General features: G+C 38.2%; 1 protein-coding gene across 3 annotated transcripts in view; it reads right to left on the reverse strand.

Moving 5' to 3' along the window:
- Positions 1–27,017, reverse strand: part of UPF2 (UPF2 regulator of nonsense mediated mRNA decay) — a gene marked incomplete at its 3' end in the record, with an annotated part of 212,002 nt that extends 184,985 nt beyond the window's left edge. For all 3 annotated transcript variants that reach the window (XM_082647666.1, XM_082647667.1, XM_082647668.1), the window contains exons 1-4: positions 26,900–27,017; positions 21,620–21,996; positions 18,371–19,150; positions 7,745–7,905 (exon numbers count right to left, since the gene is read on the reverse strand). In XM_082647666.1, coding sequence (XP_082503792.1) covers positions 7,745–7,905; positions 18,371–19,150; positions 21,620–21,978 — 1,300 coding nt within the window. In that variant the 5' untranslated portion in view covers positions 21,979–21,996; positions 26,900–27,017. The remainder of the gene's footprint in view (positions 1–7,744; positions 7,906–18,370; positions 19,151–21,619; positions 21,997–26,899) is intronic.
- Between the last annotated feature and the right edge of the window lie 648 nt (positions 27,018–27,665).

Below are 27,665 nucleotides of genomic sequence, written 5' to 3' on the forward strand. Positions count from 1 at the left end.
AGCCCCTGCACCGCAACTAAGAGTAGCTCCCGCTCCCCGCAACCAGAAAGCCCACGTGTAGCAACAAAGACCCAACGCAGCCAAAAATAAATAAATAAATAAATTTATTTATTTTAAATAAAAAATTAAAATGATGACAGAACTTTGTCAACTTTGTTACACAGTATTTACATTTACATTGTATTAGGTATTATATGTAATCTACATGATGATTTAAAGTATATGGGAGGACGTGTGCAGATTATATGCAAATACTAAGCCATTTTATATGAGGGACTTGAGCATCATTGGAGGTCCTGGAACCAATCCCCTGCAGATACCAAGGAAGGACCATAAATGTATTCACAGTACACAACGGGTATTTTCTTATTGAGGATGTAAAATACAAAACACCTTCTTGTATTATAAAAGGACACTTTACAAATATTTCACTCTTAGATTTTTAAGTAAATAGGATTTTCAGATAGTTTTAAGATTAATAATGTATTAACATTTATCTACCGAAAGTAATTTTTCAAGTAGTTTTTGTGATATGTTAGAATAGTATATTAGCAGCCTTAACAAAAAGGAAGTCTAAAACACCTTAGAAATAATATGGAAAGTAACTCATCTTACAAAATGATAAACAATTTACTTTATAAAACTGCAAAGTAGGCTTTAGTTCTGAGTAACAATTTAATATAATATACCATGCAAAACAACTAAATTACCTTGGTTGTTTGGCCTGAGGCAACCCAACACTGGAGCCTACCTGGGCTCTTTGGTGGGGCTAATGGCAGACTCTGGGATGGCTCACACCAACGAGTACCTCCCAGAACTTCTGCTGCCAGTGTCCTAGCCCCCACGGTGAGCCACAGCCACCCCCCACCTCTGCAAGAGACCCTCCAACACTAGCAGGCGTGTGGATGAAACGCTCTTGGTGCTGCAACCAGGAGTCAGTGCTGTGCCTCTGACGTGGGAGAGCCTACTTCAGGACACTGGTCCACAAGAGACCTCTCAGCGCCACGTAATATCAAACGGTGAAAATCTCCCAGAGATCTCCATCTCAACACCAACACCCAGCTTCACTCAATGACCAGGAAGCTACAGTGCTGGACACCCTATGCCAAACAACTAGCAAGACACAACCCCACCCATTAGCAGAGAGGCTGCCTAAAATCATAAGGCCACAGACACCCCAAAACACACCACCAGACATGGACCTGCCCAACAGAAAGACAAGATCCAGCCTCATCCACCAGAACACAGGCACTAGTCCCCTCCACCAGGAAGCTTACACAACCCACTGAACCAACCTTAGCGACTGGGGTCAGACACCAAAAACAACGGGAACTATGAACCTGCAGCCTGCAAAAAGGAGACCCCAAACACAGTAAGATAAGCAAAATGAGAAGACAGAAAAACACACAGCAGATGAAGGAGCAAGATAAAAACCCACCAGACCTAACAAATGAAGAGGAAATAGGCAGTCTACCTGAAAAAGAATTCAGAATAATGATAGTAAAGATGATCCAAAATCTTGGAAATAGAATAGAGAAAATGCAAGAAACATTTAACAAGGACCTAGAAGTACTAAAGAGGAAACAAGCAACGATAAACACTACAATAAATAAAATTAAAAATATTCTAAAAGGGATCAATAGCAGAATAACTGAGGCAGAAGAACGGATAAGTGACCTGGAAGATAAAATAGTGGAAATAACTACTGCAGAGCAGAATAAAGAAAAAAGAATGAAAAGAACTGAGGACAGTCTCAGAGACCTCTGGGACAACATTAAACGCACCAATATTTGAATTATAGGTGTCCCAGAAGAAGAAGAGAAAAAAAAAGGGACTGAGAAAATATTTGAAGAGATTATAGTTGAAAACTTCCCTAATATGGGAAAGGAAATAGTTAATCAAGTCCAGGAAGCACAGAGAGTCCCATACAAGATAAATCCAAGGAGAAACACACCAAGACACATATTAGTCACTCAAAAATTAAATACAAAGAAAACATACTATAAGCAGCAAGGGAAAAATACCACACAAGGGAATCCCCATAAGGTTAACAGCTGATCTTTCAGCAGAAATTCTGCAAGCCAGAAGGGACTGGCAGGACATATTTAAAGTGATGAAGGAGAAAAACCTACAACCAAGATTACTCTACCCAGCAAGGATCTCATTCAGATTTGATGGAGAAATTAAAACCTTTACAGACAAGCAAAAGCTGAGAGAGTTCAGCACCACCAAACCAGCTTTACAACAAATGTTAAAGGAACTTCTCTAGGCAAGAAACACAAAAGAAGGAAAAGACCTACAATAACAAACCCAAAACAATTAAGAAAATGGGAACAGGAACATACATATCGATAATTATCTTAAATGTAAATGGATTAAATGCTCCCACCAAAAGACATACACTGGGTGAACGGATACAAAAACAAGACCCATATATATGCTGTCTACAAGAGACCCACTTCAGACCTAGGGACACATACAGACTGAAAGTGAGGGGACGGAAAAAGATATTCCATGCAAATGGAAATCAAAAGAAAGCTGGAGTAGCAATTCTCATATTAGACAAAATAGACTTTAAAATAAAGACTATTACAAGAGACAAAGAAGGACACTACATAATGATTAAGGGATCAATCCAAGAAGAAGATATAACAATTGTAAATATTTACACAACCAACATAGGAGCACCTCAATACATAAGGCAAATACTAATAGCCATAACAGGGGAAATCGACAGTAACACAATCATAGTAGGGGACATTAACACCCCACTTTCACCAATGGACAGATCATCCAAAATGAAAATAAATAAGGAAACACAAGCTTTAAATGATACATTAAACAAGATGCACTTAATTGATATTTATAGGACATTCCATCCAAAAACAACAGAATACACATTTTTCTCAAGTGCTCATGGAACATTCTCCAGGATAGATCATACCTTGGGTCACAAATCAAGCCTTGGAAAATTTAAGAAAATTGAAATTGTATCAAGTATCTTTTCCGACCACAACACTATGAGACTAGATATCAATTACAGGAGAAGATCTGTAAAAAATACAAACACATGGAGGCTAAACAATGCACTACTTAATAACGAAGTGATCACTGAAGAAATCAAAGAGGAAATCAAAAAATACCTAGAAACAAATGACAATTGAGACACAACGACCCAAAACCTATGGGATGCAGCAAAAGAATTCAAAGAGGGAAGTTTATAGCAATACAATCCTACCTTAAGAAACAGGAAACATCTCGAATAAACAACCTAACCTTGCACCTAAAGCAATTAGAGAAAGAAGAACCAAAAAACCCCAAAGTTAGCAGAAGGAAAGAAATCATAAAGATCAGATCAGAAATAAATGAAAAATAAATGAAGGAAACGATAGCAAAGATCAATAAAACTAAAAGCTGGTTCTTTGAGAAGATAAACAAAATTGATAAACCATTAGCCAGACTCATCAAGAAAAAAAGGGAGAAGACTCAAATCAATACAATTAGAAATGAAAAAGGAGAAGTAACAACTGACACTGCAGAAATACAAAAGATCATGAGAGATTACTACAAGCAACTCTATGCCAACAAAATGGACAATCTGGAAGAAATGGACAAATTCTTAGAAAAGCACAACCTGCCAAGACTGAATCAGGAAGAAACAGAAAATATGAACAGACCAATCACAAGCACTGAAATTGAAACTGTGATTAAAAATCTTCCAACAAACAAAAGCCCAGGACCAGATGGCTTCACAGGCGAATTCTATCAAACATTTAGAGAAGAGCTAACACCTATCCTTCTCAAACTCTTCCAAAATATAGCAGAGGGAGGAACACTCCCAAACTCATTCTACGAGGCCACCATCACCCTGATACCAAAACCAGACAAAGATGTCACAAAGAAAGAAAACTATAGGCCAATATCACTGATGAACATAGATGCAAAAATGCTCAACAAAATACTAGCAAAGAGAATCCAACAGCACATTAAAAGGATCATACACCATGATCAAGTGGGGTTTATTCCAGGAACGCAAGGATTCTTCAATATACGCAAATCAATCAACGTGATAAACCATATTAACAAAGTGAAGGAGAAAAACCATATGATCATCTCAATAGATGCAGAGAAAGCTTTCGACAAAATTCAACACCGATTTATGATAAAAACTCTGCAGAAAGTAGGCATAGAGGGAACTTTCCTCAACATAATAAAGGCCATATATGACAAACCCACAGCCAACATCATCCTCAATGGTGAAAAACTGAAACCACTTCCACTAAGATCAGGAACAAGACAAGGTTGCCCACTCCCAGCACTCTTCTTTTTTTTTTTTTTTTTTTGCGGTACGCAGGCCTCTCACTGTTGCGGCCTCTCCCATTGCAGAGCACAGGCTCCAGACGCGCAGGCTCAGCAGCCATGGCTCACGGGCCCAGCTGCTCATCGCCACGTGGGATCTTCCCAGACCGGGACACGAAACTGTGTCCCCTGCATCAGCAGGCGGACTCTCAACCACTGCGCCACCAGGGAAGCCACTCTTATTCAACATAGTTTTGGAAGTTTTAGCCACAGCAATCAGAGAAGAAAAGGAAAAAAAAGGAATCCAAATCGGAAAAGAAGAAGTAAAGCTGTCACTGTTTGCAGATGACACGATAGTATACATAGAGAATCCTAAAGATGCTACCAGAAAACTACTAGAGCTAATCAATGAATTTGGTAAAGTAGCAGGATACAAAATTAATCCACAGAAATCTCTGGCATTCCTATACACTAATGATGAAAAATCTGAAAGTGAAATTAAGAAAACACTCCTATTTACCATTGCAACAAAAAGAATAAAATATCTAGCAATAAACCTACCTAAGGAGACAAAAGACCTGTATGCAGAAAATTATAAGACACTGATGAAAGAAATTAAAGGCGATACAAATAGATGGAGAGATATACCATGTTCTTGGATTGGAAGAATCAACATTGTGAAAATGACTATACTACCCAAAGCAATCTACAGATTCAATGCAATCCCTATCAAACTACCACTCGCATTTTTCACAGAACTAGAACAAAAAGTTTCACAATTTGTATGGAAACACAGAAGACCCCAAATAGCCAAAGCAATCTTGAGAATGAAAAACGGAGCTGGAGGAATCAGGCTCCCTGACTTCAGACTATACTACAAAGCTACAGTAATCAAGACAGTATGGTACTGGCACATAAACAGAAATATAGATCAATGGAACACGACAGAAAGGCCAGAGATAAACCCACGCACATATGGTCACCTTATCTTTGATAAAGGAGGCAGGAATGTACAGTGGAGAAAGGACAGCCTCTTCAATAAGTGAGTAAGATCACTTATAAGAGATTAGATCACTCCCTAACACCATACACAAAAATAAGCTCAAAATGGATCAAAGACCTAAATGTAAGGCCAGAAACTATAAAACTCTTAGAGGAAAACATAGGCAGAACACTCTATGACATAAATCACAGCAAGATCCTTTTTGACCCACCTCCTAGAGAAATGGAAATTAAAAACAAAAATAAACAAATGGGACCTAATGAAATTTCAAAGCTTTTGCACAGCAAAGGAAACCATAAACAAGACCATAAGACAACCCTCAGAATGGGAGACAATATTTGCAAATGAAGCAACTGACAAAGGATTAATCTCCAAAATTTACAAGCAGCTCATGCAGCTCAATAACAAAAAAACAAACAACCCAATCCAAAAATGGGCAGAAGATCTAAATAGACATTTCTCCAAAGAAGATATACAGAGTGCCAACAAACACATGAAAGAATGCTCAACATCATTAATCATTAGAGAAATGCAAATCAAAACTACAATGAGATTATCATCTCACACCAGTCAGAATGGCCAACATCAAAAAATCTAGAAACAATAAATGCTGGAGAGGGTGTGGAGAAAAGGGAACACTCTTGCACTGCTGGTGGGAATGTGAATTGGTACAGCCACTATGGAGAACAGTATGGAGGTTCCTTAGAAAACTACAAATAGAACTACCATATGACCCAGCCATCCCACTACTGGGCATATACCCTGAGAAAACCATAATTCAAAAAGAGTCATGTACCAAAATGTTCATTGCAGCTCTATTTACAATACCCAGGAGATGGAAGCAACCTAAGTGTCCATCATCGGATGAATGGATAAAGAAGATGTTGCACATATATACAATAGAATATTACTCAGCCATAAAAAGAAACGAAATTGAGTTATTCGTAGTGAGGTGGATGGACCTAGAGTCTGTCATACAGAGTGAAGTAAGTCAGAAAGAGAAAGACAAATACCGTATACTAACACATATATATGGAATCTAAGGAAAAAAAAAATGTCATGAAGAACCTAGGGGTAAGATGGGAATAAAGACACAGACCTACGAGAGAATGGACTTGAAGATATGGGGAGGGGGAAGGGTAAGCTGTGACAAAGTGAGAGAGTGGCATGGACATATATACACTACCAAACGTAAAATAGATAGCTAGTGGGAAGTAGCTGCATAGCACAGGGAGATCAGCTCGGTGCTTTGTGACCACCTAGAGGGGTGGGATAGGGAGGGTGGGAGGGACGGAGACGCAAGAGGGAAGAGATATGGGAACATATGTATATGTATAACTGATTCACTTTGTTATAAAGCAGAAACTAACATACCATTGTAAAGCAATTATACTCAAATAAAGATGTTAAAAATAAGTAAGTAAAATAAAGTAGAATCTCAGCCTTAAAAAAAAAAACAAAAAACTAAATTACAAATAAAAATAAGCACAGAGATATGAGTATCGCAAATGTCCAATTCACTTTATTACCTATCCAAGAAATAAAGTAAATCTTTCCAAGTATGGTTTAAGACAGGCCCCTGTTAGACACAATCTAAGGATATCTATTACAAAAGAACCTGAAGGGACTTCCCTGGTGGGGCAGTGGTTAAGAATCCCCCTGCCAATGCAGGGGACTCAGGTTCGAGACCTAGTCCGGGAAGATCCCACATGCCACGGAGCAACTAAGCTCGTGCACCACAACTACTGAGCCTGTGCTCTAGGGTCTGTGAGCCACAACTACTTAGCCCATGCGCTGCAACTACTGAAGGCTGCGCACCTAGAGCCCGTGCTCCACAACAAGAGAAGCCAACGCGATGAGAAGCCTACGCACCACAATGAAGAGTAGCCTCTGCTCACTGCAACTAGAGAAAGCCCATGCACAGCAACGAAGACCCAACACAGCCAAAAATTAAATAAGTAAATTTATTATTAAAAAAGAAAAGAGGGCTTCCCTGGTGGCGCAGTGGTTGAGAGTCCGCCTGCCAATGCAGGGGACACGGGTCCACGCCCCGGTCCGGGAAGATCCCACATGCTGTGGAGCGGCTAGGCCAGTGAGCCGTGGCCGCTGAGCCTGCGTGTCCAGAGCCTGTGCCCCACAACGGGAGAGGCCACAACAGTGAGAGGCCCGCATACCGCAAAAAAGAAAAGAACCTGAAGAAATTTATTGTATCATATGAATTAATTATTATTCTCTAAGTGCAAAGCCTTTTCCATTCAGAGAAGCATTTCAAGTGGATTTTCAATGTTCTTATTAGGTCTTAATACTACTTCTTCATTTAAAAAATTTTAAAGACTTTTCAAAACATCCATTTTAAATATTACACATCTGAGAAGACTAAAGATATAAGTGATTATTGTCTACTAAAAAAAATCACAATGTTTGTTTTTAAGGATATCTTACCTTCTGGTGTTGGTTTGTCTTGAGGAAGATCTGGCATATTTTCATCCAAAAGGTCTGCTAAGGATTGAGAATTTGCCAGCAGCTTCTGATAAGACATAGCAAATTCCTCATACTGTTTATGTCTATCTTCGCTCAGCTCCCCTTTAGAATGTAGAATACGCCTATAAACAAATGATGAAATAATCTGATAATCTTATCAAAATAGATGGGATCATGTATTATTACATTGGGAATGTTCCATAAAATTTGACTTTATCACACAAGCTTATTAACACAATCTTCTTTAACAACTTATTTTTAATACTTAACTTTCATGACGTATCTGAAATTAAAACTTGTACAGCAAATTCACCTAAACAATTAAAGTTTTTTAAACAATTAAATCTTCACATTGGTTCTTCAGAAAACATGAAGTGTGATTAACAATTATGCTTGCAGAAGTATAAAATTCAACAGTATACCACTAATTTTTAGTATTTTGTTACAGCCATATTCCCATCAGACATACAAGTTGGTTTTCAAAAACAGCATGTTATAGAAAGAATCAGTATCTTTAAACTTTCACAATGATTTGATTCGAGATTATCTTGAAAAAGCCTACATCTTCCTTGTAGTCAATTCTTAAGCTACTGTGCAAGCACTCGTTATTTATCCATTTAACAAATATTAACTGAGCAAACCCACTTAATCAAGGCCAGGCCGCCCTGAGGAGCAGAGGACACAAGTACTCCTACACTCTGCAAACAGTTCACTAATAAGCCACCCATAATTAGAAATGTAAAACTAACGAAAATTTTCAAATTGTATAAAGTAAAAATTTTACTGTAGTAGTTTAGATGGTTGAAATGTCTATAGCTGGACCCAATTTTTCTACAACTAAATATTTATGTAGTAGTGTAACATCTGAAATTTATAAACCTTAATACAAATACAATATGGATTTCAAAAATCAATTATAAATTGTAAATTAAGTCATTTTCAAAAGTAATATTTAAAAGTATTTTTTATTCCTTGTTTTTAGTTTCCTTATGAACAGTGAAGAAAATGAGAGAGTTCTGTGTGTGTTATCTCCTTAAAGTTATAGAAAATGAAGTAGAAAATCCATCCCTACACTTATTTATCCCTGCTTATTTGAAACAATTTCCAAAGTTTCCCATCTTATCCCATTCTTATCCACAGAAACTTTTGTTTAAATGCTACAATATTCCAAATATCAACATTTTCTATTTTTAGGAATAGTAGTTCCCATTTACAAGCACAAGATAGATCAATACAAAGATCAATTATTATTCATTAAATCTAATTCTTTTTTTCCCCAAATCTGGCCTATTAGGATCGAAAGTGAGAATTTTTCACTCATTTTCTTGTGATTTAAATACACATCAGACAATATCGTTCTACAAATAGATAAGTAAAATGCCAAGATAGTTTAACCATAATAATCCAGGCTAAAAAGTATTCCTCTAACAACACTGTCATTAAGGAAGTTTCTTTCTCTCTTCAAACATATATTTCAGACTAACTTTACAGGCAAAAACAAAGTTTCTTTCAGTAAGTTTTATGAATGAATTTTTTTAAAGCAAAAACCCAGGCATTTAAAAATATTCAAGCCATGAAAGAAATGACTGACAATACTTTAAATGAGCTTGTTAGAACTTTTAATTAGAAGTCATGTCATTTTTGAAGTTAAAAAAGCCATTAAAATTAAATAATTTGAATAAATAATACTCAAAGGCAGGCTACTCTAAAATGTTCTACAATTATTAGGAAAAATGTTAATTAATAAAAACTTGAGTTTATTCAGAAACAAATTATGTTAAAAGGGATAATAGTTCCAAGGGATTTCAAAACCTCTAATGACAACTAAGATGCAAAATTATTTCAGCTTGAAATGAAATTGGAAAATATCTCAAAATACCATGAACCTGGAACTTTATTTCTCTAACAAGTTGACATTCTGGTCATCTGAAGAACATACACCCAGTTTAGGTTATACAATATTCACTAAGGATTTATGACATACAAGCTGTAGCAAGGTGGTGACTATTTTATCAGAACAGAAAATGAATTCTTTTTTCCAGTATCAACTTCACTTTCAAAGTTTTGCCTGGGACTTTGCATGGGTAAATTAAAAATGACTGAATTCTATGAGGGGTCCCTTTGTATGCATTCAGTTCCTTTCCATTTCTCCTGGAACCAGTTAAAACTTTGAAGCTTCAGAGATATTCCTCGTCCTCCCAAAACCTCAATTCCACAATTAAACTTTTAACAGTACTAATTTACCTAACTATGTAATTAATACGTGTTTAGGTTATTGTCTAATGAGAATAGTGGGGAGGGCGGTTAGATTTTGGTTGACTGGTTTTCTAATCGAATCTTATACTACGCACTCAGAAAGCAGTACAGGATACCAATGAAATGGCATTAGAAGAGTTCTGTTATACACAAAACTTATATAGTCATATGTATTTTTTCCTTGACCATTTATTTAATATACATTTCCTAAACATCTGACAAATCCTATAGCATGTAATAAGACTATAGACTTCAAGCAAAGAAAGAACTCATCACAGGTACCTGAAAATTCAAAATCCCTAGTCATTTAGAGGTTCTAATGAAATTTAAATGAAACAGTTTCTAGTTAATGTACTACATAAGTCAGTTTTTATAAGTTTATGAAGTCCATATGGAAGTTTTTCAGTTTGATTAAATTTTAGACCTGTATGAGGGAACTAAATATACACAGCACCTTTGACCAGAGTACCTTTTCTGTACATCAGTATAAATCTCACCAAAATTTCTTATGTAAATTCCATGGGAATATATCACTAAGCAAAATCAAGCTAAAGATATGATTCATAACATATCACTTTAATTACAATCTCTTCAGAAACACATCTATTACACAAAGCTGCTTTGAAGCCATTATTCTGAGACTGTCATAAACCAGAGGTCAGCAAACTTTTACTGCAAAGCGCCAGATAATAATTATTTTAAGCTTTGCAGACCATATGGTCTTTGTTGCGACTACTCAACTCTGCTGATATAGCACAAAAGCAGCCACAGACAATATGTAAACAAACGAGTGTGACTATGTTCCAATAAAACTTTATTTATGGACACTGAAGTCTGAACATCATATAGTTTTACTATTTCACAAAATGTTCTTTTGATTTTTTTGAACCATGTAAAAAAGTAAAGACCATTCTTAGCTCACCGGCTGTACAAAAACGAGTGGTGGGCCTAATCTGGCCTGCAGGCCATAGTTTGCCAATCCCTGTCATAACTGGAGATAACTAAGTATCACTGTTAAATAGATTATAAACAAGTTCATTCTCTCTCCTGGTATCACGGAACAATAGGGAGGAAATAGTACCATAAAGATATGAAAAGTAAGCAATGAAAACAAAACTAATTCCAAGTCTTATTCACTGTAATAAAAAAAATAAGAAAATAGACCTCCTTCACCCAAAATATGAGATATCACTATCTGGGAGGACCCCCTAAGGTATATCAATCCTTGATTTCTGGAGTGTTTTTTATATTATATTTAATATTAATTTAACTTAATATTGTAAAACTGACAGAAAATTTCAAATAGTCCATTCTGGAATCTAGCATTATATCTCATAAATAAGAAAAGCCACACATGCCTCAAAAAATTCTAGTATTGAGACATTCGGTTTTCTTTTTTTCCATTTTTTTCATTTTTATTGTTACTGCCTGACTTTCTTGCTATTTCTTTTATTTTGTACAGTGTTTATTCTGTTGTTTTGTATTGTTTTTAAAAATGAATTTTTAAAATAACCCATGAAAGTTTAAGAAGTTTAACATACAAATTTTCAAAATCATAAAAAGGCACAAAGAGAAATTCTCATTCAAAAACCTTTCTGAAGGATTGAGCAGGCAATATACTATTAATGGTGAACTAACATTTATTGAATACTTACAATGTGCCAGATACTGTTTTTAAATGCTTTTACACATATGAGTTCACTGCATTGCTCACATGTACCTCAGAGGTAGAGTACTATTGTTATCCCATTTTACAGAAGAGAAAACCAAAGCACAGAGATGTGAGGTAACTTGCCCAAAGTTACAGAATGAGTAAATGACATCTAAAACTTGAACCCAAGCAGTCTGGCTCCAAAGTCCATTCTCATAACTACTGGATTATACTGCCTCTCAAATAAAATTTAAATTATCCACTTGGTACCTTATTTTGAATTAGGATGTCTCTCAAATGCATATCAAAGGCAAGCCTTCCCACATTGAGGTTCTTGTTTTATATTCTCTTTTGGGTCCTTCTTTTGTTTGGATTTGACTTTGTTAAGTCCTGAGTAGCTAATGAGTTTACTAGACACCTTAGGACTTCCCTGGTGGCGCAGTGGTTAAGAATCTGCCTGCCAATGCAAGGGACACAGGTTCAAGCCCTGGTCTGGGAAGATTCCACATGCCACAGAGCAACTAAGTCCATGCGCCACAACTACTGAGCCTGAGCTCTAGAGCCCACAAGCCACAACTACTGGGCCACGGGCCACAACTACTGAAGCCTGCGCACCTAGAGCTTGTGCTCCGCAACAAGAGAAGCCACCATAATGAGAGGCCCGTGCACCACAACCAAGAGTAGCCCCCGCTCACCGCAACTAAAGAAAGCCCGCGCACAGCAACAAAGACCCAACACAGCCAAAAACAGAAAAACAAAAAAAACAAAAAAGAGTAGCCCCTGCTCGCCACGACTAGAGAAAGTCCACGCACAGCAACAAAGACCCAAATGCAGACAAAAATAAATAATTAATTTTAAAAATATATAACATTAAAAATAATAATAAAAAAATAAGTACTAAATGCAGATGAAAATGAGTACTATGGAAGATGTGAAAAATACAGAGTGAAAAGGTAGGGAAGAACCTGATTCTATCATTTGCTATCCAAGTCACATTGGGCAAGCTCTTTAATCCCTAAATCGGATCTATCACCTTCAAAATACAGGTATTTCTTTCAAGGGTACTGTGAGGATCAATTGAAATCATACATCTGATGCACTATATCAATGTAAAACAGTATTTTCATGAAAAAAAAAAATGCCAGAGCTCACTGCAGAAAAAGCAAGAACTTCAAGGCCAAGTATTATTTTGATCTTCTATTAGCCAAGTTAAAAAAGAAAAAAATCTTGAAAAGACCACAGAAAATCCATTTTAGCTTTGTTCTTATGCAGTCATGCAAAACAACATAGAACACATGGCCAAATCTTGAAAAAATAACCATGAAGCAGACCCATGAAAAACTACTAGGTTTCACTTTTCATCTCCTTTAGCGCTCTATCAAATTCTCATGAGAACTTAAATTTTCTTGTGGTTTCATTTTAGAATTTGGTTACAGATGTTGTACAATCTTATATGAAAAGAGACTAGAGCAACAGTTAAGCATAACTGTACCCAAAGATTTATTAACCAACTATGTCAAAGTCTTTGACTCAGAATTAGAAATTATCTGGAAGGAGGTAATAATTTTGAAGCATTTATAAAATTGTTAAAGCCTCTGTAAGTCTAAAGCACAGTGATATAACATTTTAATAGTGCTTAAACATTACTACACAATTTATTAAACAATCTCCCTGTAAAGGCAAGGTACAACTTATCTGGAAAGAATGTGAAAGGTAAAAGCAACACTATTTAAATTCAGGTTGATGTGTTTTCAGATTTCAACACTGTTAAAGTAATGCCTCATGAATTTGCAATAATAAAAGAAACCTCTAGCGAGGGCGGGTGATAAATTGGGAGACTGGGATTGACATATATACATTAATATGTATAAAATGGATAACTAATAAGAACCTGCTGTATAAAAAAGTAAAATAAAATGCAAAAAAAAAAAAACCTCCCTGGTTTTATTAACACGGGAAAAGCCTACATTCTACCTACATTTTTCTTCCTTACTAAACTTTAAATCATTTACTGCTGTTGGACTGAGCATGCAATCATGAAGGTCATAATTCACCAGTACTGAAAAGAGAAACATACCCCCACTCCCACCAATTAATAAGGGAAAAAAAAGAAATTAAGACACTTGAGAATTATTCAAGCAAGAATTCTGACTTAATATCTGAATTCATGATTTCACTATACTGCTAGAAATGAACTGTTACACAATTAACATCAAGTTACATCTAATAAAATTAAATCATTTATTTACCCGATTTTTATTAAATGCCAAAAAAATACTAGATTATGTTACCTTAATGAGAATAATATCTCAAAGTACAAAGCATTTCAAGTATAAAGAGCACTGAACATAAAAAAAAAAAACTTAGCAAGAAGTAAAGCTATTAATTCTAAATTGGCAAATATTACTAAATGATCTTTTAAATGTGTAAATATTAATTCCCCAGATCAATCACTTAACCAAATGCATTTTAAAAATAAGATTTGTACTTAAAGTATGAAAAGCTTATAAATTCAAATTTATTAGAATTCACCCAACGCTAGGGTCAATTGTATTGCTAGCTGACAACTGTAAATCCCTCAGGGGGCTAGAAACAGAAGTAGCTATCTAAAATCTATCAGCCGAGATGACAGCTGAGATTCGATAGGTCTTATTCAGTCACCGTCTTCATTCATTCATTACAGTGTTTTTAAGAAAACACCAGAGATTTTATTACTCTATTTTTTTTAATTGGTTAAATCAATTTTTAAGTAAAGACTTTAATGAGTACAGACTAACACTTCACAACCCCTAAGCACAGTGCCATCTCCCAAGTTAATTAAAATGACCAAGAGCATTTATAATCCATAGACTGAAAATATAGTCACTTTTTTAAAACCATCATTATGAATTATTGAATAAAGGCTTAAAGTATTTCAACTATGTACGAGCATTAAATGCTCACTAGCTTGGCACTTAGATTTCTAGCATTATCATGCCTAAGAGAAACCTTACTGGGAAAAAACAATTGCCTATCATTTATTCCTATGATACAGAAAAACTTCAAAACATCTACTGGACAATGATTGGGAGCGAGAAGCTTTTGGAAACTGGTCATTTTAACTGTAACGTACCCTCTTAGAAGTAAGGAGACTAACATTAGGCCAAGTAGGGACTCTGCACTAACCAATTCCTCATGTCTTCTTTGCTCAGTCAGGCATTTAAATCCTCACTACAGAGGCTGCTCAAGTTGAAGCTATCCTAAGGCATGAGTGACTTATTAAGCTATATGCCAATTATTTTCTACATTGTGATTAAGATTCTCACATTCCCCCAAATTACTGCATCTAATTGGACAGTCCCTGTGATAAAATAACTGGTACCATGCTAAGGTCAATTTACACTTAGTAAATAACCTCCTCTAATAACCAACCATAGTTAATAGTTCTGTATTAAAATGAGTAAGTTTCTAGGAAAAGGCCATAAAGCTGTGCTCTCAACACAAGATCCTGTTCAAAATTTTCTTGCGTGACTTTAATAAAAAAAAAAAAAAAAGGTCTCGGCTTCCCTGGTGGCGCAGTGGTTGGGAGTCCGCCTGCCGATGCAGGGGACACGGGTTCGTGCCCCGGTCCGGGAAGATCCCACATGCCGCAGAGCGGCTGGGCCCGTGAGCCATGGCCGCTGAGCCTGCGCGTCCGGAGCCTGTGCTCCGCAACGGGAGGGACCACGACGGTGAGAGGCCCGCATACCGCAAAAAAAAAAAAAAGGTCTCCTTATCTAATCTAAATGTGACCAATGCATAAGTACAATTAATAATATACACATCATTGGGACTTCCCTGGAGATCCAGTGGTTAGAACTCAGTGCTTTCACTGCCGTGGCCTGGGTTCAATTCCTTGTTGGGGAACTAAGATCCCACAAGCTGCGCAGTGCAGCAAACACACACACACACACATCATCATCATCGATTATCATTAGGCTAACATAATATGCCAAAAGTATCTAAATAAAGTTTCAAAGAGGTAAGTCTGTATTAGGTATAAAAAAATTATTTCACTAGTTCGAGGTGAAGAACTGGCTGGGCAGCAGTTCCTCTGAGAAATTAGTCTTTAGGTGTAACAAAAAGTCAAGACTGACAAGGCAGCTATAAAAACTAATGGAATTGTAGGTCACAAGCAGATAAGAAGGCATCCAAAACAAACGTCCTAAGGATAGTGAAGTGTCTGGAAATCATGTAGCATACTAAGGGAACCAGAGGTATTTAGCCTGGAGAAGATGAAAGGGAAACATCTTGGCAGTCTGCAAATATTTGAGACATCCTGGTGTAAAAGAAGAGACATGTCACATGCCAGTGCTTCTCAAACTATCTGCCATAAAGGAATAATTTTCTTTCCAATCACAGCACAGCTATAAAACACAGTGACAATATCATGGCAATGGAGAATTGCTATCAAAATGTCTAAATGGTTAGTCTCAGTTTCTCAGCTTAATTCATTGTGAACAGGTAAACAGTTCATGGACCCCCACTTGGAGTAGCTTTATTCCATCTGTATCAGAAAAAAGAAGTAAATCAAAGGGAACCATTACATGGGGCGTTAAACATCAGCTTGAATTCCTAGCAAATAGGTATGTCCAACAGTGGAATGGCTCAGAGCACTGAGCTCGAGAAGTTTTCAGAAGGATAATTTATGTCAGATAATCTATAAAATGGATTCCATTTTGCATTGGAAGGATGACCAGATTAAATCATTACAGACTCTCTACCCTATAAGCTTCTGTGAGGCCAATCAAAAACACACACACACAAAACCCTTAAAGTAGCCAATAAAAAGTAATCAAAACATACTTTCAAAATCAGCTGTGATGTATTAGGTAGGACACACGAGAAATGGAAAAAGAGTAGAAAACTTGGGGAAAAAAAGAAAAAAAAACAAAAAACTTTGGGGCTTCCCTGGTGGCGCTGTGGTTCAAATCCGCCTGCCAATGCAGGGGACAAAGGTTCGATCCCGGGTCCAAGAAGATCCCATATGCCGCGGTGCAACTAAGCCCATGCTCAACTACTGAACCTGCACTCTAGAGCCCGCGTGCCACAACTACTGAGCCCATGTGCCACAACTACTGAAGCCCACGTGCCTAAAGCCTGTGCTCCACAACAAGAGAAGCCATGGCAATGAGAAGACCGCGCACTGCAACTAAGAGTAGCCCCCACTCGCCGCAACTAGAAAAAGCCGCAGCCAAAAATAAAATAAATAAATTTTAAAAAAGAAACGGGGCTTCCCTGGTGGCACAGTGGTTGAGAGTCTGCCTGCCGATGCAAGGGACACGGATTCGTGCCCCCGTCCGGGAAGATCCCACATGCCGCGGAGCGGCTGGGCCCGTGAGCCATGGCCGCTGAGCCTGCGCATCCGGAGCCTGTGCTCCGCAACGGGGGAGGCCACAACAGTGAGAGGCCCAAGTACCGCAAAAAAAAAAAAAAAAAAAAAGAGAAGTCACCACAATGAGAAGCCCGTGCACCGTAACAAAGAGTAGCCCCTGCTCGCCGCAATTAGAGAAAGCCCGTGCGCAGCAACGAAGACCCAACACAGCCATAAATAAATTAATTAATTAATTATTTTAAAAAACCTGCCCTTGCTATTCAAAAGCAAAAAAACGAGGATGCTTTTTTTTAAGAAACATTAAGGAGCACCGCTGCCATCTTAAATTCTCACCTCTTAGTTATCTTCAGCCACCAAGGATTTTTCCATATAGTCTCTGCACCTATCTTACCCCTGACCTAACTGAACTACCGGCATACACTACTGCAGTCTTTTCTGGTTGAGTCAATCACCTTCTAGTGGTAACTACTTAAACCAGTCAGTCCTCTCCAACTACAGGCTTATAGGAATAAGTGTTCTCCCCGCGACACGCACTTTAAATAGTTATAGAGTATCCAACCAAAGGCTACTGCTGTTGCCTCCTTTCTGTACCCCTTCAGCCCTCCTCCAAATCCAACCCTCCATAAAGTTGACCTAATACCCACCAACTGCACCTACTTCTAGCTTGTTGATGCCTTCTAGGTACAGATGCTACACAGTAGTCTACAGTATCTTGTAACTGTCAAAGGTGGCCTAAATCAGGCACACACATTCCTTTAGAATTTTGAATGGATGTCCCCAGGAGAAAGACTCCCATAAATGCATAGTTGCACTTGAAGAATTTTTTCACAGCTACTTTGGTACACTATTTTCCAAATTTCTAATCTAAAGTATCACTGATAATGAATGACTTGTTTTCTTAAAAAGCGAGTATCAACAGTGACATCAATAAACTTAAAATACAAAACAATGAAAGCAAACCTGTTATAGAGAGGGAACAGCGAAACACACAGAAAAATAGCAGATAAGTTAAAGTGACAGAAAAAGAAAACTTATCCCTCAACATTACGGAGTTTTTTAAATCACAGGAAGAAAACAGATCCACAAAGTAAAAATCACCACATACTTGCCGGATTTCTTTCAAAATCAGAAACAAGAATCTATCGAAGACTCACATTTAAACATGAGTACTTAAGATTGTTACACTGTGAAATTTTCCTGGAATGTTAAGAAATCACCTGCAATGAGCCCTTTTCCAAAAGTTCTTTCAGTGGCATGAAGACTTTAAAATTTTTTAAGTATGAGCTCCAAAATAAATTCTCATTTCTGAGAAACATTTGAAAATCACCTGTTTTGTCTCTCAGTATTCTGTAGCTCCCTGTGGTCCCTTTTCAGGTGTTTGGTCAAAGACGTAAAGTATTCTTTTAAAAGATTCTGGAAAGGTTGCTGTTTCTCTGGACTAATTATCTCACTAGGAGGAAAACTCAAATTAAACTTCTCTGCAGCACTCTTTACTTTCCTTGGTACAAGTCCAGCAATATCATCTCCACAATGTCGACAAAAACTAATCACCACAGAAACATGGGTATGGGATTCCCGATCAGCATTAATAATATTTTTTAGCTGTTCATAGATTACGGAAAGACCTTCCTTGTCAGTGAAAATCCCAACTATTGTCAATTCTGCAATGAAACGCAAATCAGTTCTTAACTTGGTAATGTTAGGTGTTTTCTCTTCTTTCCTTGCTTCAAAATGTTTTTTCCAAACCTGAAGAAGTGATGGGGCAAAGTCGGCGTAACGCTGGTGAAAGAGAGAGCATAAGTGCACAGCACAATTCACATCAGATATTTTTAGCTTTGCTTCCACAATAGAAGCTACAGCCTCTGCAATGTACTTGCTTAAATTTAGGCCATTAAAATCATGGGACAAGGAGTCTCTCTGTTGTTCCGTAATAGTTTTTAGTTTCTTGACAAAAGCGGTATTTTTCTTCAAACTTGAGTCTAGTCGGCTAAAGAAATTTTCCTCTGGTCGGTTGTCTGGAGCATTTTGGTTTCTGCTGCGAAGTTCCTTCCTTAACTGATGTCGTTCCCAAGCCTCCTGATGAAGCTGAAGGGATTCCTCTTTCTCTCTATATAAAAAAACAAACAAACACGTAAGTAAAATACCCTGTATATTTTGAAGCATCACTGATGAATCCTATAAGAGTGAAAGCCAATGAAAAGGTGATCAGAAAAGCAACAGAATCCAAGAGGAACAAAAGATGCAAGAGGCCCTTTCACTACTAAAGACATTTGATTAATGACTTAAGATAATGAGAACCCATTCTACTGATAACACCAAAAGTGGCAGAGCGGAGGATTCTGAATAACTAGATTAAAAATCATTCTGCCAACTGGCAAGCTAAATGGATAAAACACTTTTATTTGTCAACTCTAACTCAATAAAGCTGAAAAAAAATAAATGGATAAAACACATGATGCTTAATATGAAAAAACAAAGTAATACGTTTGAGAAAGATAACCTAAAACAACTAAAAGCATTGGGAAAACAGAAAAACAAAAAATGTCCACAAAGAATATTTTAATTAAAGAATAAACATTATAAAAGAATGCATTAAAATGTTTTGAAATGTTACGTACCATTTCTCCATACTTCAACATTAAACAAACCTTTATTAATAAAAGTACTTGCTAGGTTTAGGTCTTAAAATTCAAGTGTAATTAAGAAAGCTTGTATAGGAACCAGGACTATAGGATAAAAGCACTTTAATAAAAGGTTAACAGACTCAGTGTATCCTGAAAAGAATAATTAAAAACAAATCTACCTATGTTTCCACTAAAAAGATGGGACATGTTTAAACTGTAGAAGCAGTAAAATAACTTGGGCAGGAGTGGGAGAGTGGAGACAATCTGACTTTGAGGTTTCTGAGATACCAAAATATGTAGCTTTAAAATATAAATTTCTAATAAAATAGATTTTCATCTTTCTGAGATAACCATCCCTGAGCTACCCTATAATTCTATGATTTTTCCACTAACAGCCACAATATGTTAACAGAGAGTTGCATCTACCACTGGGAACAGGGACATGTGAGTATCTCTTGGAAGCCTCCCAGCCACACAGAAACGCAAGATTAGCAGTGAGAGTACACGTTAAGAAAGCATAACTCATTACGTGTATGCACTCAAGAACTCCATTACCATCTTTATTAGAAACACTTTGATATATAATTAATATATATACATACATACACACACACACACACACACACACACTTAAGGTATTTATTTATATTTATAAATTTACAGGTGAAATAATGTGATGCTTTAAAATACTCTAAAGGAAAAAAATGTGAATTGTTGATGCTGCGTAGATGGGGAGGGGTGGTAGATCATTTCATTCTACTTTTTGCACCCTTGAATTTTTCCCAGTAAGAAGTTGGGGTTTTGGTTGCTGTTGTTTTTTTAAGCTCTTTGTATAGGAGGGGTGAGAGAACAAAACTTACAGTGAAATTAAATATCCTTGTGAATTGTTTTTTTAAAACTAAAATAGAAAATAAGCAAGAAACTCTCAAGAATCATGGTTCTGAATATTCCAAAACAGGTCACTACTACTGCTTTTCAGACCCAAGGCTCCAGTTCCTCATTAAAAACAGAGGTACAAAAGAGCTTTGGTAAGAAAGTAGGTAGCTGAGCTGTTCTAGAGATTCATGAAAATTCATGTTTGCAAACAGCTTTTTAAATTATATATATGAAGGGAGGAGCTCATGCACCATTCAACAACTGTCATTTCTGCTACATCCTGGTAGTCTTCCCATGAGGACTACCTCGTTTTTCACCAGTTCATTATATCACTTGCACAGATTTACATGGTTAAAAATAGATTTAGATAAAGATAAGAATGGGAGGCATTATGGAATTGTACTTAAGGACAAAAGTTTTAAAGTCAGCCCAGCATAGGTTCAAATCCCAGCTGTTCTACTACTTACTGTGACCTTAGGCAAGTCATTTAACCTCTTGAAGCTTCATTTTATTAATCCGTAAAACAAGGATCACAGAGCTTACTTCATTAGACTGCCTTGAAGACATGTACTGATACAATCGTAGTGCCTGGCATATAATAAGAACTCAACGAATAGCAGTCATTTAGAACTAAAAATTTTCGGGAATTCCCTGGCAACCCAGTGGTTAGGGCTTGGCACTGTCACTGCCAGGAGCCGGGCTGGATCCCTGGTCAGGGAACTAAGATCCTGCAAGCCGCATGGCACGGCCAAAAAGAAAAAAACAAACTAAAGATTTTCAACTTAGAAAGATGGCATAAGGTACCATGAAAAAAAGCTTTTTTTAAAAACAAAAACAGCCCAGATTGCCCCACACCTCAAAAAACACTTACTAAAGATCACTATTATTTAATTTAAAGAATGAAAGCACTGTAAGCATGCCGCTCGTCAGTAAAACTAACAGAACAAGTAAATTAAGATACTCCCAACTCTCAAGAAACTGCACCCTGGAAGTTTTATTTCAAATAATCACTGTTTTTCCAAAACATTCCAATCTTCCCATTCCTGCACATCAATAGTCAGAATAAACGTTCTTACTTCAACTGGGCAGCCTCTTCTTCCTGCTGACGTTTTGCCTGCTCTTCTTGCTTCTTTCTCTCTTCTTCATGTTTCTTTTTTTCTTCTTCCTCTTTTTTCTTTAATTCTTCCTCTGCCTTCACCTTTTCTTCTTCTTTTTTCTTGCGTTCCTTGTCTTCTTTTTTTCTCTTATCTTCTTCCAGTTTCTTCTTCTTATCTTCAGGGACCTTAATAACCTCCTTCTTGGCGGTAAGCTTGATCTCCTCTTTTGGTTTCTCCCTGCTGCTCACTGGCCGCCTTTCACTGCAGTCTTTTTCCTTGCTGTTTAGTAAAGATTCTTTTTCTTCCATACTTGCTGGCTTTTTACGCTCAGCTGGCATTATGTTACCCAAGACAATCTGTAAGAGTAAAAGAATGTCAGCATTGTAGACGCAGTGACGTTTTTTAGTGACGTGACACTATTTTGTTAAGCAGAACATATTAATGCAACTTGGCAATTGTGAGAGATTAAATAAAATGCATGCAAAACGAATACTATTTCAGTGATAAAATTCCATATTCTATGATTACTAGTTACGCCTATGTCCAAGTATTTTTTTTTCTTTTTACTTTTTATTAAGGAAATAAACACAAACAGAAGTGGAGAGCACAACATAAGGAACTCCATGTAACCATTCCCTAGATTCAACCACTGTCAACTTCAAAACAACATATTTAATAATAAATACTTCAGTATGTAACTGAGAACATTCTGAATCAGTTTTACACCCCCCATTTCACAGCCATTAAGAAATGCTGGTGACACTACTTCATACAATATTCAATACAAGTATCTAAGTGGGAGCATAAATGAGCTCTTGCCTCCTATGAAGACTCATAAATTTCACCTCATTGCTCTAACCTTATCGAACTTTCAAATACAAAAACTGTTAACTATCCCAAACTGGACTAGACCTTTCATCTCTTTATTAGTATTAGTCAAAATTAGTTTATAAATAAACATAATAATGATTATAAAAAAACTGTATATTCTCTTCTACATCGGCCAATACAAGGGCCACCAGCCCAGGGTTTCTCAGCCTCAGGACATCTTGGGCAAGACAATTCTCTGGATGGGAGGAGGGAGACGCTGTTCTGTGCACTGCACAAAGTTTAAACGCAGCATCCCTGACTTCTATCCAGTAGATGCCAGTAGTATCTCCCCAGTTTTAAAAACCAAAAATTACTCTGGACATCACCAAATGTCCCCTGGGAGGAAAATCACCACCAGTTGAAAACCACTGCACTAGCCACATGTGGCTACTTACATTGTAAATTAATTAAAATTAAACAGAATTTGAAATTCAGTTCTCCAGTCACTATCCATATATCAAGTGCTCAACTCTACATGTGGCTAGTGGGTACGGACAGTGCAGATACAGAACATTTTCATCATCACAGAAGATTCTTTTGGAGAGCACTGGTCTATAGTACAGGTTCCATACAGTTAACTGTAAATAAACTCTGGAACAAAAAATGTATTCCCCAGCAAAATTCATGATTTGCTTTTCTAAAAATACATCTCTACTTAGAACTTAATGTCCTCATATAATTTCTTTTATGGACAGTACTTCATGTTTTAATTCCTAAATCATCTGAAAGTTGTACCCAAGATAATCAAAATACTTTCCATTTAAGAAGTATAGAATGACTTTACCTAGTTTTTTTTTTTTACAAGCTAAAGACAAACACAGTACTCTTTAAGTATTTTCAAATATAGGTTTTAAATTACATCAATAAAAACTAGGTTAGCAAAGAAAACATTTGCAATAATATTTTATAGACACAAAGCATTTATTTCAGCCCTCTAATAAAATATTACCACAGAAAGACAATCTAAGCCGACAGAAGCACTTTCAGTAATTTTTGGAGGCACATGCCATAGTCTGTACCTTCTCTCAGCCACCTCTTCCTTTCCCTTTTTCTGTTTTTACTCTTATTCTCCTCCACTTCCATGTTCTATGCATTTTTTTGGACAATGACACCCAAAGGCTTTAGTTAACACCATTGGTAGAACTTGAACAAAAAAAGGCTGTTAATCCTGTTCAAACAATCATTAAAATATATAAGAGCATAACTACATATTTATGTGGTAAGATACTGTTAGTATTTATATTATCTGGGAAGCGTAGTTATCAATTTCTCATGCAGCTTCAATTAAATAACCACCTTTGCCGCAAAGCAAGCAAACTTTCAAAAGATTGAATACTAATAGCTACTACTCACTGGTACCAGAGTAAACATCTTACATACATTATCTCATTTGATACTAAAATCTTTATGAGGTGGGTATTACTTTCCCTATTTTATAAATGAGTAAATGGAGACCTGACCAGGTAACCTGACCAAGGCCGCCACAGCTAGTGACAGAACTGGAATCTGAACTCATACTCTTAACTCAAGTTATGAAGAACCTTTAGAATATGAAACTGTCAGCTGGAAAACTTGACAACAGATACTGACTACAACAAATCAGAATTACGTATCTCAGAGTAGAAAGAGTCCCTGATAATGGCTATGCAGTTTTCACATGATGTTTCAACTTCTGGCATATTCTCTGCTAAAATATATGGGGACAGGTAATTCCTAGGTAACAAGATAATCTTACTTAGGAATATTTGTAATTCTATGCAAAAAATAATAATAATTATTATACAGAATTTGTATTTTGTTGTGAAGCAGCAACAAGCAACATTTCAGCTGATACGAGGAAGTGTAGTTCTCAGGATATAAAAAAGAATGGCATCAAATTTTATAATTAATATCTCATCTATGAAGATGAAATTAGATATTAAGTTCTGTTAAAACATTAAGAAATTCACTCGGAATCTGACAAATTTATAAAGGATCATCATTTATTAGCACAAGAGTCTCCCAGACTTTTGTGACTCTCCACAGTACTCAATTATTCAATAGATTTTTAAGTGCCTTCTACATCAAACTGTAGTAGTCATTCATGAATAAAATTCTGCTCTAAAGCATGGCAAAACAGATTCTCAGTAAGACCCTTAAGTCTTGGGAGTGGTATCTCCTTTGAATCATTTCATCCCTGTATCACAAACATATACCCAAAGTACACTTGGAACTAAATTTCAGTGAACAAAAAATACGATGGAAACCTAAAGGTTCATGTAAAGGCAGCAATGCAATATGTGAAAGTAATATGAGCTTTAAAGTCAGTCAGACTTTTAAGTTTGCGTCCCAACTCTGCAAACTGCTAGCTATGGCAACTGGGCAATGTAACTTCTCTGAGTCTACTCATCAATAAAATGGAACTATTGCTACCTCTCTGGAATTACAAACTTCTTAAATTTCTAAACCAGTAGCAGCATGAGGGAGGCATTCAACAAATGTTTATTCTCTTTCACAGAGAACACTGAAAAGTTCATCCTAAAATGAGAGATTTTTCAAGTTAGGAGTACTAGATTTTACCTCCTCCAATTCTCAATCTTTACGTTGAGTGACCTGCCTTAGATTACACAACTAGTTTAGTGGCTGGGTTGAAACTCTGTGTCCAGTGCTCTTTTCCACTATATGCCCTGACTCTAAGATTTAGAAAGACAAATAAAAGATACGAACAACATGATTCAGATCAGTATGCATTTGTACCACATCAAGTTTCAAAAACTGAACTGTGTTAAATTATATTTAATGAAACGCTCGAATTTCTTTAAATTATTTTAATAAACTCATGCTTTAATAAACACCTATTTTACCTAAAATGTTTCACAAATTTTTCAAATAAAAACTAAAACTTTTAAATAGATTCTATCTCAAAATAAGGTAAAAATTAGTGACCTTTTAATTGGATATGATTAGCTCTTACAAGCTATTTTACTGAGTATAATTACATTCACACAGTCCTTAAAAGGAAGCCATGCTTTAAAACCACCTTCCTAGCTCCCAAAATAGTGTCTTGGCCTTTGGGCTGTATATTTTGCTTGGTTTTCTAAATATACTCTGAACTTCCAGAAGAAAGTAAAAACTACTTTACTGGCAAAACAGGTATTAGCAATGGCGTGTACGGGGAGAGTGCAGAGAAAGGGGGGTGTTTCCCTTTCAAAGATATTCCTTCGCAAACTACCATATGGACGATGTATGAAATCACAAAGAGACTGCTCTGAAAATACTCCAGAGTAAAAGAATGCTGTTTTTTCTTTTCATTCTCGGTTATTCATTCAAAATGTTCTATGGGCAGAACCGCACAGGGGCATTACCTCCCAGTCTTCGACTTTAAAGAACGTCCTCAGTATAAAGGACTCTTTCAAAGCTTTTACAAATTTCACCAGAGTTCAAAAACGATTTTCTCGAGGAGTTGTACAGTCCTCATGAACAACGCAACAACTCTGCTAAAGGAGCAAAGCGAGTAATAGTTTTCCTCAGGTCTGAGGCATCACTGCGTACAAGCCCCAAGGGAGCAACAGAACTGACGGTTCGGTCCAGAGTGTCCCCTCAAGCCTGAAAGCTGGCTCTGCTTGGCCAACCTGGAGACCAAATACCCCACGATCGTCCGGTTACTTCAACAGGGCCAACAAGAGAAGACCAGGAGGCCCGGCATGAAGGCAAAGTGAGGAATCACCAGCCCACGGGACTAAAAAACAAAGTACACCCACTAATGCCTGCCCCAATACACCCAAACCCCTTCCCCTACACCCTCGTCTCCCACAACCCCCTGCTCTTGCTCCACACGCCTCTGCCCGACACGCTTCCCCACCACAGCTCCCCTTCCCACGCGGGTCCACGGTCACCTTAGCGCACCATCCCTGCCCCAACCCGAACTTCGCACCCCACACTCCCTCACCGACGGAGCCCGACACGCTCCGGACGGTCTCCCCGCTCCACATCCTCCCACACACGCACCCTCCCCACTTCCTCGCCCTCGCTTCCCTCCCGGCTCCCCGAGCGCTTTCCCCAACCTCCCCTCGCTCTCCTCCACACCCCCAAACGGCTGCAGCCCGTCACGGCGGGCTCCCCGCCTCCGGCCCCGAGGCCCGGCCCGGGCATGTGGGGCAGGCACCCCCTCAACCGCACCTCCTGCCTGCCCCGGGCCAGGGGCTTCCGCGTTGATGGGAGCCTCCGGAGGAGAGGGGTGTGAGGACGACGCCGGACCCGCGGTCCGGCTCCTGCTCGCCACCCCCGGAGCGCTGGGGTGCGGAGGCGCCTCTTGGGTCCCCCAGGGAGTACGAGTCCAGGCCGGTGCCCCCCAGCCCCGCTTCCTCCCGATCGTTGGAGCGGAGGGGAAGGAGGTTCCCCGGGACTCACCTCGAGCCTGTTGTCAACATTAGCCCCGGGTTTCCCAGCACCAACTCCAGCGCTCGGGCTCTCCCCTCCCCTCCCCCAACCTAGCTCGCAGCCGAGGGCCCGCCTTCCCTCAGCTCCCCCTCCTCCCTCCGCCCGCCGGCCCTCCCGCCCGCCACTCACCAGCGCGGCCGGGCTGCGAGTGGGGGCGGGGCGGAGGGAGGTGGAAAGGAAGCAGCTTTCCGTGCGATTGCCAGATCGAAAACAGCCCGGTGCTTCCTTCCGCCGGCATCCCCACGCGCTTAGCTTAGCTCCGGGGTGGAGGATCGCGAGTAAATACTCAGAAAGGTGCCACACACATAGCGACTGCTTCAAATTGCCCTCTCAATGACAGGAGCGAATTTTTCAGACAGGCAGTCCTCAGGGCAGCCACAACCAGCACCTCTGGCCAGGACCTCAAGGGAGGGGAGGAATGTTCCGAGGACCGGAGGCAGGAAGTGGATTGGTCGCCAGGAAAGGGAAAGCGCCTGAATTGGAGGTGCGCAAGCGCAGGCACTGAGGTTGGGGGGGTGGGGAAGGGGAGGAAAGCGAGAAGGGGGCGGGGCGGAGCTAACAGGAGGTGAGGAAGGGTGGTGGCACAGTAAGCGAGTTACGGAGCGCCATTAAGGACAAATTTAGCCACGTGATTCTCATGGGAGTTTCCTGGAGCTAACGTAAGGAAGAGGTCTAAGAAGGGAAAGTTTGATTGGACTAATTCCTGGGGTGAAGTTAAAGATTTAGGAAGTTGAAA

The sequence above is a fragment of the Grampus griseus genome, assembly GCF_964374135.1.
Source record: "Grampus griseus genome assembly, chromosome: 2".
Taxonomy (NCBI): domain Eukaryota; kingdom Metazoa; phylum Chordata; class Mammalia; order Artiodactyla; family Delphinidae; genus Grampus; species Grampus griseus.